The 14,054-nt window shown below is 32.0% G+C and overlaps 1 protein-coding gene across 2 annotated transcripts in view; it reads right to left on the bottom strand.

Moving 5' to 3' along the window:
- The window catches only part of DOP1A (DOP1 leucine zipper like protein A), a 72,307-nt gene that overhangs the window by 43,494 nt on the left and 14,759 nt on the right, over positions 1-14,054 (bottom strand). For both annotated transcript variants that reach the window (XM_054698995.1, XM_054698994.1), the window contains exons 4-11: positions 12,630-12,800; positions 10,228-10,417; positions 8,116-8,214; positions 5,935-6,034; positions 5,142-5,251; positions 4,141-4,249; positions 2,933-3,053; positions 721-840 (exon numbers count right to left, since the gene is read on the bottom strand). In XM_054698995.1, the coding sequence (XP_054554970.1) occupies positions 721-840; positions 2,933-3,053; positions 4,141-4,249; positions 5,142-5,251; positions 5,935-6,034; positions 8,116-8,214; positions 10,228-10,417; positions 12,630-12,800 (1,020 nt within the window). The remainder of the gene's footprint in view (positions 1-720; positions 841-2,932; positions 3,054-4,140; positions 4,250-5,141; positions 5,252-5,934; positions 6,035-8,115; positions 8,215-10,227; positions 10,418-12,629; positions 12,801-14,054) is intronic.

The raw sequence follows: 14,054 nt of genomic DNA, 5'->3' as shown, positions 1-14,054 counted from the left end.
CTAGAATAGTGCTTTTCAACTGGTTGCTCAGTAACTGTTAAGTAAATAACTTTCTAAATCATTAAAGATAACTTAATCTTCTTTAATATTTGACATCATTGACATTTATATTTTTTAAATATTCTACACTCGAGATTATACATGCTTGTTTTTGACAATATGCTCCAGAAGTTTGAGAGGTTAATCTGGTCCTGGTAGGACTTGGTCTAGTGTGCAGAAAGAGCCTCCACTTGGGTTCACTAGTATTTTTGGGTTTTCAAAACATTTTAAAAAATGTATGTCTTATGAAGTGAAGGATTGTTAACCAGTGACAATATGGCCTGGTTCTATGGCTGTACAAACACAAGAGAAACTAAGGAATTTTTTTGTTATTAAAAATGGGAATCATTTTGGGAAAATGTGCTGAGGCAACAGCCATCAATCTGCTGCTTACAATTGTGAAAATTAGATTACTATAAATTCAAGAGAAAAAAAAAATGTGATCTGTGCTGGTAAGTAGGTGACTCATCTTTTAAACTTTTTTACAATTCTAAGATTATATGATCACTGAGTTTATGTTCTAGAGTGACATGGTAGAACCAGATTATGACTATTAGATAATTAATATTTGTCAGTAGTAGTAGCAGAACATATAAAAGAACATTCTTTTCATTAGACTCAGAATTTTTTTAAAAAGGTTGACTTTGGATGCTATTAAAATGAATGAAACAGTTAACATACCTACAACATTCTTCAAACCAACGTGCAACGTAATCCCACATATAGTAAGGCTCAAAGGAATTAAAAAGAAGGTTGGCAGTTTTAATCAACTCTGCTGTTTTCTTATTTTCCCTTAATTTACTGAAAAGGAAAAGATAAAAACCAATAAATATTAACATTTATTTTTCACATGCAAATTTGAATACAATCTTGTTAGGGCAGTACATATTCCTAGGTTATTTGCTAAAAATTTTGCTGGTGAAAAAAAATCGCAAAAAACTTTTTATACTTTCCTCTATTTATGATTAGTCATTTTCCCAAATTTGAGTCTTCATACCCCAAGTGTATGATTAAGATAAGGAACAGCTGTGCTTCTAGCACAAGAACAGGAAGTTCTTTTTGAACTATTTTGAATGCCTGATAGTAACATGGCACTGAATTCTTTTGTTTCCCTTAGCACATATAAACTGAGTAGTGATTTCATTTTTTTTTTTAAAGATTTTATTTATACAAGAGCTGGGGTACAGGCCAGAGGCACGGGGTGGGGGGGGGGCGAGAGGATTCACCAGAGACAGAGTGGGGAACAGAACAGGCAGATCGACTGAAATACACTGCTGAGGGGAGCAGTGGGCGAGACAGGAGAGGTCTGCCACGCCATGTGGGAATCTCCCTGGCTGGCCAGGAATTGAATCCGCGCTGCAGAGGCTGTGGACAACTTCACAGCGCTGTGCCCAATGCTGCGCCACAGGGGAGGCCCATGATTTCATTTTTATAGCCTCAATTCTAAGAGAATTTTGTCTGCTTTCTTGTGCTGTTAAGGGTTACTTAAGACAGATTAAATAAAATTTATTATTCTTAGCTTAGAAAATGATAAGAACTGTAAATAATTTTTACCAAAACTTGCCATTATTATTGAATGATAATTTTGTAATTTCAAGTGGGAACTCTTGCGTCTACTAACTATCCACTTCCCTACCACCGTTACTAATAATTCAAACAACTATTTGTGTATAGTGAGGTATTGTCAAACAACTAGCACATCACAGCACAAAAGCCTAATTACTCTATGGGGAAATATAAAAGATCAGACAGTAGAGAATGAAATAAAGTTGTCAGTATTAACACATCAAATAAAAAATATAAGGGAACAGATTTATCAAAAATCAAAACCTGTCTTAAAATGTTTTAATATATAAAAGTGTGATTTAGGAACACCCAGGTTACCTGAAAAATCCCACTAAGGAAAAAAAAATTTAAATCTACTAAAAAAGAGTTTTATCTAGTTCCTAAATATTTAGGAGTTTTTTTTCCATACATCTTCCTGTGATTAATAATTGATTTCATTTCTTTGTGGTCAGAGAATATATTCCATAAGACTTAAATCCTCTAAAGTTTATAGAGACATATGTTGTACAACATGGCCCATCTGAAATGTTCCATGTGTACTTGGGGAAGAAAAAAAACACAAAAGTCTCACTAAGAAACACTAATGAAATGCAAATTACGTAGAAGACATTGTACTTTTGGAAACTTTATCATTTTATGATAGATGAAACCGAAAAAGAAGAGGCTGTTTAAACTAGAGAAGCAATGAAAATTAAGACTTTGTCAAGGTTTAGCTGTCATTGACTTAAAGAATAGGATATATAATGCGTAATCCCTTGTCCCAGGCATTTAAAAGTGTATATGTGTGTATACTTGAAAGAAAAATTAACCACTAAATTAGGAGAAAATTTTTTTACAGAACATATGGTGCCCTTTGATTCATTTAAAGTCTGTGCTCAAATTTTTCTCTGATTTATGATTTGGCATCCTGAGTATGTCATGTCATCATAAAGCACTATTCCATGCAAATAACCAGGCCTACTTACCAAAGCAAGAACAACTCCCATTACTGACATGTGGCAATTCATATCTTGTAAGTTTAGTGAGTGTAAATAAATTCCCTAGAATCTATATCTTCACATTAACTGCTAAAATTCAGTTTTCTAACCCAATAAGTTTGAGAACAAATTTTGGAAAATAGTGGTTCTATTATACAGTAATCATATTCTAATCACCTGCTAGACAGATTAGTGCAATCATTATGAGAGTTCATATCACACAAATTTAGTGATATTTTAAACCAAATATTCTCATTCAGAATACCAAACTTCATAGATCAATGTCCACTTTATGAATATTAATGAATGAGAACACTTTTTATGTCATGGTGTATTTTTTGGTAATCTACCTGCTTAACTGAGCATGATCTTTGCTGAAGGGAGGTTCCATCTGAAGATCCAATTCTGCTTTGCACTGAGAATATAATGTTCTAAACACTTCAATTAGGACATCTTCCAGAATTACAGGCCCTAAAATAATATACATATTAGACAATCAGCATTGGTTTAAATTGGCCCAATTAAAGAATGCTTTAAAATATGTGTTTTTATTAAAACTTTTTTTTTTTTTTTTTTTTTTTCAGAAACTAAGCTGCATTTCACATTTTGAGAATAAAATAGTAAATAAACAAATGTTGATTTAACTATAGATTGACATAAAAACAATTATAGAATCAGGGGAACTGGTTTTTCCAGTTAATAGCTCTGTTGTCTTAAACAAGTTATTTATTTTCCTCATCTAGAATCAGAATAGTGCCAGAATGTTAAAAGGATTCGAAATTTTTGTAAAGTGGGTAAGCATAGTTCCCAGAATATGAGTTTTCATGAAATGATATTTATATTACTACTATTGTTATTTAAATACAAAAATATCACAAGGTTAAACTTTATTACCATAACAGATGACACTCCCCTTAAAAAAATTCTTGAGCTTCATGTGTCACATGTAACTAAAATAAACTCTAAGAGCCATTGATAAAACTCAAGTTATTTTACTAGTTAGTACAAGAACTTATACATATTTGCTATAACTTCTGCATATAATTTAATAAAATTATATACTTTTTGTTTTCTTCTTAATTTCTGTCCCAGATACAATAACTAACTTCTCAATATATCTAACAAATTAAGAAATATATAATATAGCAAACACATAAAACAAAGGGGGTGCAGGGAAGAAGTAGAGGAAAATAACCCAATTTTTTTTCAAGTCCTTGAATTTTATGAACTACATTATATTAATGCCAGATCACAAATGTTTCAATTTTAGTAATGTAATCAGGATTAAACAGCATTTTAAAAATAACTCCTTCATTACATATATAGTAGAGGGTATATTCATACATACACACACACACACACCCATACTGGTTGGATATACATCTTAATTTTCTATCTTCTTAATGTTGTAAATTTTACATGGTAAATTGTTGAGAACCTGAATTTAAGGCCACCTCAAAATACAGCAATTTTTCTAAGTAATGATTTTGTCTTATTTTTATTACAAAACAATATAAGACATCCACAAGTGACCTTATGCCCTAAGACAGTATTTTACCTAGCTCAGGTTTGTCCAGTAAACTGATTAAAATACGAAAAGGCTTTAAATCCTGCATTAAAGTGCTCTCTTCTCCAAATCCATTGACTTGTAAGATCCCCACCATTGCCTTTAAAAAGAGAAAAAAATCACAATAGCCATTTAAGTAAACAATATTTTTCTTTAACACAAATATTTTAAAATACAACCACGTGTAATGGAGGTACATCCCTTACTGTATCCCCTCTTGCTTTTCTGAGGCTCTTTCAATGTAGCATTTTTTAAAAAAAATAGGTTACATTAACTTAAGAGAAGAAAACAGTATTTACATTTTTTTCTAGAAAAAAGTAGAAAAGTTAAAGATGTACAAAAAAATAAATTCATGAGTTATTTAGTTGCATATCCAAAAGATAAAAAGTTTCTATTTATAATCAACATGCCTCAGAGTATAATACATCATGGCAGTATCTGCTATTATGTAATTATTTTCCCATTGGTGATTCAAAACTAATTATATTCTTTTAAGCTTAGTCATTGAAAAATGCTTCAGATACCATGTATTTTCTTTTTATTTGGAATATAATTGAAGTAAAAATAGTATTAAATAGGGATCATTTTAACATTTCTATTATAATAGTAATTTTGTAACATTTAGATTCCTTTCGTGACCCAAATTTTTCCCCAGGCTTCAGAAGAAATAACACAGGTACTGACTCATTTTTGGAAAAGCTCCAACTTTTCTAGGGCAGACAGGTGAGAAGCTACAACTGTGTTTTAATAAAAAAATTATCCATGTAAAAAAAAAAATCTCTGGATTTATATAGAAGTAAGCCTAGTTAGTATATATTTACTTATTTACTTTACTGTAGTTATTTTTTGGTTATATTTATTTTTAGTACGCGAGTCTTGCTCCACCCCTTCAACTATGAATTATTCAATTAAGACAAGACTTTGTCTGACATTTTTTATATAACTCTAGTGGCCAGTGAATAACCAAAAACTAAAATGAAAACATTCATTACCTGGACCAACAATTCCTTTGAAAAAGTTGTGAAATAGTAAGTGGCATGTTCTTCAGGATTACTGTGTCTAGTGCTTCTGGGTCCTATGATAGCACCATTGTTATCAAAACCTCCATGGAAACAAATTATAAAATAAATTAAAATGAAATTCTCAAAACTATGTTTTTACTAAATACCAAAACAGCAAATATCTCAAAATCAGCACTAAACACTTACCAGTTAGTAGCCCAATCAATGTCAGCAAGAGAGATCATTTTAGATAGTTTAATAAGGGAAACCAATTCAATATATGAGTATTATAGTATTGTTCCAGAATCATCCCAATATTTTAAAAAACCTTATGAACAGGGAAATAACTGAAGTTTCAGGATATCCAAGAAAAATTATGTGTAGTCCTAGTCTAGGCAGGAAGGAGTTGTGAAGACAAGCCAAACACTCACAAAAAGTATGGAAGAAGAAAGTGTACACAGTACATTACTGTCTGAATGAGAGACTGGTATCATGTGTGGAATAGCACTAGTCTTTTGACTTCAAATTTGGAAATTATATACATTATTAGCTTATCCTTCTTTGTCTACATACCACATACATATAACAACCTTTCAGTTTGGAAGGGGGGAAAATCTTGTTAAGAGGGAACATGACCTATGGATTGACGAAGAAGCTTTTCACAGAATACACAATTAGAGTGCTCATATTTTATAGTCCTTTTAAACCCATTTGATATTATTTATGTATGGGAAATTTCCCTCCTTCCATGGTCCCGTAAGACCATATACAAACACACACCTACCAAGAAGCCATGCATAGAGTCTTCGGTTCAGGGACATATCCCTCCTTAGAACAACATGAAGGGCTGCAGACAGGATCCTGATCATGTCTGGTCGAGTGGCCTGAAAAAGTCAGGAATGTGATTGTGCTAAATTGCATAAAAACACATTACTTTTGTTTCTGTTTTAAAAAGGAATACCTTCCAACACCTTCCAAAACTTCAAGACTTACAAGGTACTTACAGATGAACTTACTTGATCTTTCAAACATAGGAATTGTTACTTTAACTTTACAGATTAGGAAACGATTTAGTTGTATAACTATAACTGATTTATTTTAACCTCCAGTTTAAAGTTCATTAAGAAAGTATGACTGAAGAAAATCTTGGCTAGTATGAAAACAGGGGTGGTAGAGTAAAATATGGAAGGATGCACTGGCTGAAAATTAGTTGAGAAACAATAGTCTAGTGATATTACTAAATCAAATTCTTAACAACTTAAGTCTATTATGACTTAATTACTCTGATCTTGGTGAGACCACTATCATTATACTGAAGGATTAACAATGTTGAATATATGGAAAGGAAGAAAGCAGTGAGAAAGGTCAATAAATTTCTTCAGTTAAAGGTCTAGAAGATAATTATCTTAGGCAGTTGAGCTGCAAACATTTCTTTAGCATATTCTTCGTTTTCTTTAATGAAGCTTTAAAAACGAAAAAAATCATTTTCACTTTGTGGGCTGTTGGCACACTCCTCTATGGTTAAGTTTAAGCTTACATTTGTTACCCAGAAGGAAGGTTAACAAAGCAGATCTGTGTTACCACAGAAAAATCTTGAAAGCTATTAGGAGCTGTTTGGGTCTGTCATACATTCAGGTCAAACTGGTTAAACCTTAATGAAATAAGCCCAGAAAGAACCATGGATGACCTAAAATTACCTTAGGTTCATTAACCTCCATTTGCACAATAAAATTCCCACCCCAAGGGGCCCTTAAAGGCCATTTTCTAAACAAGTGATCCATGTGCAGAAGCATTATCTGGTCCTGAAACTACACTGCACCAGTTCAGTCGAGATTCTAGATACTTTCCCCTGCCCTAATCTGTCCAAATAACAACAATCTTATAAACTCCCTTTCAGAAAGGGAGACAGTGCTTTGGGAGTGATTTCTTTGTCTCCTTATTTGATTCAAACAATGAAATTCTCTTGGCCATGAATCTCTACTTGGCCTGGTCAATCGACTGACACATACCAAGCAAAGGACTCTTTGTGGTTGGTAGCACATTTAGATATTCCAGTGGGTATTTCTGTGAAAAGCAAGGGCAAAATGAAAAACCCTGGTTTAAGGATGGAGAGTATCAATAGAAACTGGGTAGTTTTAGGGACAATATAGAAAATGAACTGCAAATTCTTCAATTATTAATAACTCAAATTAAAATTGAATAAAAATATAAATATAGCCAATCGTATTGAAAATTCTTATCGACTAACCACAATTCTGACAAAACCCCCAAATAACAGTCTTTTTCTGCCAGTGACATTTTTTAGAAAGAAACTTACTTTTCCAAGGTAGAAATTCTCCATATCTTAATGTTTACATAATGGTGTGCATTACATCTCTCCTCATGAAGATTTAGAACACAAAAAGAATTAATGTCTTCTTTAAAATTGAGTACACTAAGTCCAACAATGGAACTCCATTTTACAATCTGTCAAGTTACTTATTCTCATTTGTAATAAAAGTACTAGGTAATTAGTGACTAAATAATTGACCTTCAAATTATAGCCAACTCTGCTAAAGACCTGATACACATCCCAAAACCACAAAACCAGAAACCAGAATAACAAAACAGAGAGAATAATTGAGTAAAAGGCCTGAGTCTCAAGTGTTGGCACATTTAGAACTGACAGTGAATTACCTTTTGCTTTTTATAGATCAGGACCTTTTTAAAGGTAAGAAAAAACCTATTTCAATTTCCTATTTTTATTTTTATATATTTAGTTTTTATATTGTTTTTATACAAATCAACAAATAATTTTTCCTCAAAATTTTCATACATTCCTTAAAAGGAAACTTGTTTTCTATGTACTTGCTGGTTTATAAAGCAAAATAATACAACTTAAATCCATTTAGTAAAATAAATACATATTAAAGCTCTACAATATTCCAAAGAATGCCTCACATTAACATTAGCATTAATCTTTTACCTGACTCATGTGGAATGGAAAACAGAAGAGTATGAGATCCAGTGTGCTTCTCTGTACAAGTACACTTGAGTCCTGCACTGAAGTACTTACAGCTTCTACCTGAAATAAGAGAGGCTTTAATATTCATTGTCTATTACACTGAGAAATACTTACCACGAAAATGTAACAATTTTGTTTGAGTCAATAAATTAAAAGATTGCTTCTGAGAATCTTATCAATTATTAAATGTATTTACACTATTTTGAATAGGTAGTTATACTATGATGGTTTAAAACATTAAGGTGCATAAAAGAAAGCAAAAAAAGTTCTTTCCAATAGCTGTTTCCTAACCACCCAATTTCCTTTTTTTGCAACCAACCAGTATTATCACTATATTTTGCAAATATAAGTAAAAACACACATGCATATATCTCAAGCTCTTTTATGTAGCAATGTAGATTGCTACATAAAGAGCTTCACTGTATTTTTTTGGTCAAAGACATTTTATTTCATAGATAAATCTTAATTTCCTTAACTAGGCTCCCAATGATGAATAGTTATTCTGTGCATAAACATTTACTATTGTAAATAATGTTGCAATATATTTTTGTAAAATACAAGTACGCCTGAGGATAAGTCCCTAAAAGAATTGCCAAGTTATGGAGATACTCGATTGCAATTGAGATGTATAGTGTAAACTTTTCCATTGAGATTATATACATTTACATTCCAATCAGCTATGTGTAACAATTTCATTTTTCACTTTTACTCATATATCTTATTTTTGCAAATCTGATATATGAAAATGCCAGTTTTCATATGTAGCTTAAAATTTTTTCTTAATAAAATAAAAAAATACAAAACAACAAAAAACAAAAAAATTGTTTCTCTTATAATAATGTTGAGCATCTTTTCTATGTTTGAATTATTTCATTTTTCTACTTGTCAATATTTATGGTAGCTTTTTGAATACTAGGAAGATTAGTCCTTTGACTGTGATGTGTTGCATATAGTTTTCCAATTACGGAATTTGTGTTTTAAAGAAAAGTGACTTGTTTGAAATGTCTATGAAATCAAAAACATAATAATACATCAGCGAGATATGCATAAAAATGGTATAGCTATTCTGGAAAACAGTTTAGTTTCTCATAAATGTAAACATACATTAGAAGAAAATAACATTTACATTTATAAATGTAAACATCCATTGTAAATGTAAACATACATTAGAAGAAAACATACATTGTGACCTAGGGTTAGACATAATTTCTTAAATAATATCTAACAATAAAAGCGTAACTAGAGAAAAAAACATAAATTAGACTTGATAAAAATTAATCATAATGAATTGTGGATGAAATTAAGTGAAAATTTCTAGTTTCTATATTAATTCTAAATATTCTGTCTCATCAACATTTCTCAAAGTTCCCAAAATATTAGAATTACCTTGCTTTAATTTTGCTACCTACATGTTCCTCAGATTCAACTTTGATGAGGCTGTAAGTAAATAGGAAAACTGGAAAATTCAGACAGAAGCAAAAGAGAAGGGGTAGCAGCTTGAACACTCAAAGTAACAGAGTCATCAACCTGAGCTATTTCAAATAGGGTATCTATCCCCATCAACTTTGCTTTGTTAGAAAATTCTGAGGGGATATTATAGCTCTGTCAATATGAAAAGCATAAGCATGTAATCAATGTGAACATGTTTTTTTCCTAGTATCTTTCACTGTACTTTAGTACTACATCCTTTTACACAAATCCTATTTAGAATCCAACTATCATTTTGTCTAAAATCCATCATTCCTATTAAAAAATATATGCTTAAAGAGAAGGTCCACTTTGGAATATTATAATGAATTATGACTTGGTCTGATCAGTCAGCAAGATGACAATAAAGACCACTGGGATAACAGCAGATGTAATATGAACAATTAGTTTTCCATAAAAAAACCTGAAACTTTTAAAATCAATAGTTACTGATTATTTTGGCCTTTTATAAATTTCCTTGATGAAAATTATCAGTTCCATGAAAACAGAAACTTTGTTTATGACACAATTCTCAGTATCTGTTATAAATAGTGTGCTTGGCTCTGAAGAAGTATTGGTTACGAGAGCAACCATGTATAGACCTACCATTAACTCAATATCACTGCCAATTATATAAAGTTGATCTTCCATAGACAGCTTCCTGTTCAAATGGGCAAGAACATATGTGATTCCAGGTAAACGCACAGCAGGACTGGTGAGAAGACTACCCCAGAGGGCACTGTAGAACGCTGACTGGTCCACTGCAGCAGCAACCTTTTCCAACAATGTGTTTGTTCTGGGGTACAAAACAAAGTGGTTTAAGAAGGAAAAAATTTAGTTTCACATTGTTAAAAATAAATTATTATTATCTTCTCGAATATGTGAAAACATCCATGGTATAATAATACGTCTGCCTAGAGGTAAGTGTGACAGAGTGGAAAAAGCATATTCTCTAGGGTCAGAGGACTGGAATTAAGTCCTGGCTCCACCATTTACTAGCTATGTAATATGGGGAAATAATGATCTTTCTTCAGTTCAGTTTCCTCAACTGTAAAATAAAGACAACAAAAACACAAGTCCTATCCACCTCAGAGGGTTGGTAAATACCACATAAATTTTAGTTAACAGCAATCCTATAGCAAAACATATTTTTTATTGATTTCTACAAAAATCTTAAAGGACATTTCCAAATGCTTCCTTCTCTTTGACATTATAAATTCATAAATCACAATTTTAATGAATTAGGTGAAAAAAATCAAGGGTGCATTATTGTTTTATTTAGGGCACTTATATAGTAATTACTTTTGATGTATAAACTATATATAAAACTATTACACTGTAAGTACAGTAGCTTTAGAATCAAAAGAATCTGATGATGAATTCTACTGTTATTTGCTTTATGATTAATAAACTAACACTATAATCTCTACTGGCTTCAGTTTACCTATATTTTTTCTATTAAAGAAGAACATGCTTAAAAATTCTTTTATAGAACTTTTGTGGCATATTGAACAAAACATAATGCTGTGGTCTGAATGTTTGTGTCCCCTCAAAATTCATGTTAAGACCATCAAAAGTGATGGAGGTGGAGCCTTTGGTCCATATTTAAATTATGAGGGTGGAGTCCTGATGAATGAGCATAATATTCTCAGGACAGAAAAGCCATAGCTCTCCTAACCCCTATTACTACATGGGGATACAGAGAAGGCTCCAGCTATGAACTAGGAAGAAGGCTCTTACCAGAACATAACCATGCTGGCACCTTATCTTGGACTTGTAGCTTCCAGATCTATGAGAAATAAATTTCTGTTGTTTATAAGCTACCCAGACTGTGGTATTTTGTTAGAGCAGTCAAAACAGACTAAGACACGTAACAAGATACATCATAGGAATATTAGTCATAAAGGTCATAAATCAATTTCTACGTTAATTTTTTAATTTTAACTAGTAGAGTTTTAAAGTGTTATTGATTCTATACTTCACTTAGGAAAATTACTATAACAATTAAAAACAAAACTGACTCATAGACTAAATGAAATAATCTCATGTTATTTTTCTAAAATTGTAGGCAAGTAAGTAAAAAAAGTAAATAAAAGCAAATAATAACCTTTGGGGACAAAAATATTTTTTCTCAAGGTAGCTGATAAGGGGACCCAATATTTTGAGAATTAGATTTTTACTGCATTACAGGAACAGATGAAATACAATAAAATAGAGTAACTGGTCAATGCATTAGAATTTTTAAAATTTAAATCATTAAGTATGTGCATAAAACAAGTTTACTATTTTCTATTTTTGCCACCTCAACTCAATTTCCTTTTTGGAAAGAATCAGTAATAATAAAGATACTTAATGTTATCATGCATTATCTATAACCACTAACTTCCAAAGTAATAACAAGCTCTAAAACAGATTGATTAACTTTCTTTGAGAAGTTAAATTATCAATAGCATCATGTCAACATCTAGTGAAACAACAATGCACTTGATGCTAAGCTACTTCCCACCATTAATAATTAAAAAAAGTATTGGCACAGGGTGCAATTTCCCATTTTAAAAACTAATCTAAATGTCCTATCTGTTGTATCATTTTAAATTATGGGGCACAGTTTTTTGAGCATATTTTGTGAAATGTGCTAGGTACTGGACCATGTGACTTCATTAACACAATGATTTTTCCACTTATTCCACTTATTTTATAGATGAGGAAACTGAATCAAGTTCAGAAATGTTGAAAAAGCTTTCCTAAGTTCACACAATGTCTGTCAAGCCAGGATTTGAAACCAGTCCATCTAGTTCCCAAGTGTGTGCTCTACTATATAGCTATAATTTCAGCGTGATAGGCAAACTACATATACAATGGTTGTTTTGCTACAGAAAATCTTCGGGTATTATACTGATGAGTCTAGAATAATTTCTTGACATTGAAACATTAATGATCTAAGGATAATTACTATCAAATCCATGCCTTTTCCTTATTTAGCTGCACCAATAACAATATCATCTTACCTCTCATAATACTCTGATCCTTCTTCTAAGCCAGGAAGAATACCAGTCAGCAATCCTTGTAGACCAGGCTTCAGTGTTTTACCCAAAGGCAGGTAGTATATCTCATATAAACTTAGCAATGTTGGTTTAACAGACATGGCAGCATTTGCAAGAAGAGGAAATAATCCAGAACTGTTTCAAAGAAATAAAAAAAGGAAGGGGAGGATCAAAATAACCACAAAATATCAATTCATATGTACCTGTGTATATATAAATCTTTTATTTATTTTTGATGAAGTGATACTGATTGGCTTAAAAAATGATGATTTCATCTATTAATCCAACTCACGTTTCACCTACCTTCACATTCATAAACCCAGTACTTATCTAGCGATTTCACAGATCTTCAAATTTCACAACTTCTAAACAGACTCTTCCCTCCTCATCCCCCAAATCTGTTCCTTCCCCTGAATTTTCCATTTCACAATATGGATCAAGGTGACCCAAACTATAAATCTAGGAGTGATCCTTGACCCTCTTTAAAAACCTACTTTAATTTGCAATGAATCACCAAGTGTTTTCTTCAAGTCACTCTTGTGGATACTTTTTGAGTATCTCCATCTCCACCAGTTTCTTAAAAGAGACTGCCATCATATCTTGATCATACTACTTTAGTATTACGCTGAAGTAACTGTCCTCAATACAATCTTGCATTCATTTCCTTTCAGGTCAAGTCTAACTGCTTAAGGTGGCTTTTGCCATCTTGCTACTACACAGTTCCATACAGTCCATATCTGTTTACCAATTGTAGCTCTGTAGTGCATCCTCTGCTCTATCAATCCTGGAGAATTCCTTTCAGTTTTGTTTCAGAACCTCCATGGTCTCCTTACTTGTCTAGATCTTTGCACAGCTGCTCTGACAAAATAATTCCTGCTCCCTTACTTCCTCTTTGTTGGAGGGGTGACTCCTAGACTGACTGGGGCAACTCTCAGGTTTTAGGCTTGTGTAAAAGGATAGATTAGAGTGACCTTTAGTGAGCATTAGTGGACTGCAGAAGGCCTGAAGAAGATGGGTTCATAATGGAACTGAGTTCTAGTTGCCTTGATCCAACACAGAGATGGCAAGTAAAACAGGAATTTAAAACAGAAGCCAACATTAGTAATATTAATTTATGAGTCAACAAATAAAAGATAAATTATGGTTCTGGATAAGTGTATCCAAAGAGAGAATATAAAATGAAAACCTAAGTATAGGACTAAGCAAACCCTAAGAAACTCCAAATGTAGAGCTCAGGTAAAGGAGTCAGAAAACAACTAAAATAGAGAACAGGGCATTACAGAAATGAAAACTAAGAAACTATTTCAAGTAGAAAATGACTCAACTATATTAAAAGCAGCTGAGAGATCAAAGTATCTTATTTTTTGTCAAGAGAGACTATTATAGACT

The sequence above is a fragment of the Talpa occidentalis genome, unplaced genomic scaffold, assembly GCF_014898055.3.
Source record: "Talpa occidentalis isolate TD23 unplaced genomic scaffold, MPIMG_talOcc4v2.1 talOcc4.2, whole genome shotgun sequence".
NCBI lineage: Eukaryota > Metazoa > Chordata > Mammalia > Eulipotyphla > Talpidae > Talpa > Talpa occidentalis.
Note: the sequence above shows the minus strand (reverse complement) of the source record. Positions and strands in the feature narration are given on the sequence as shown.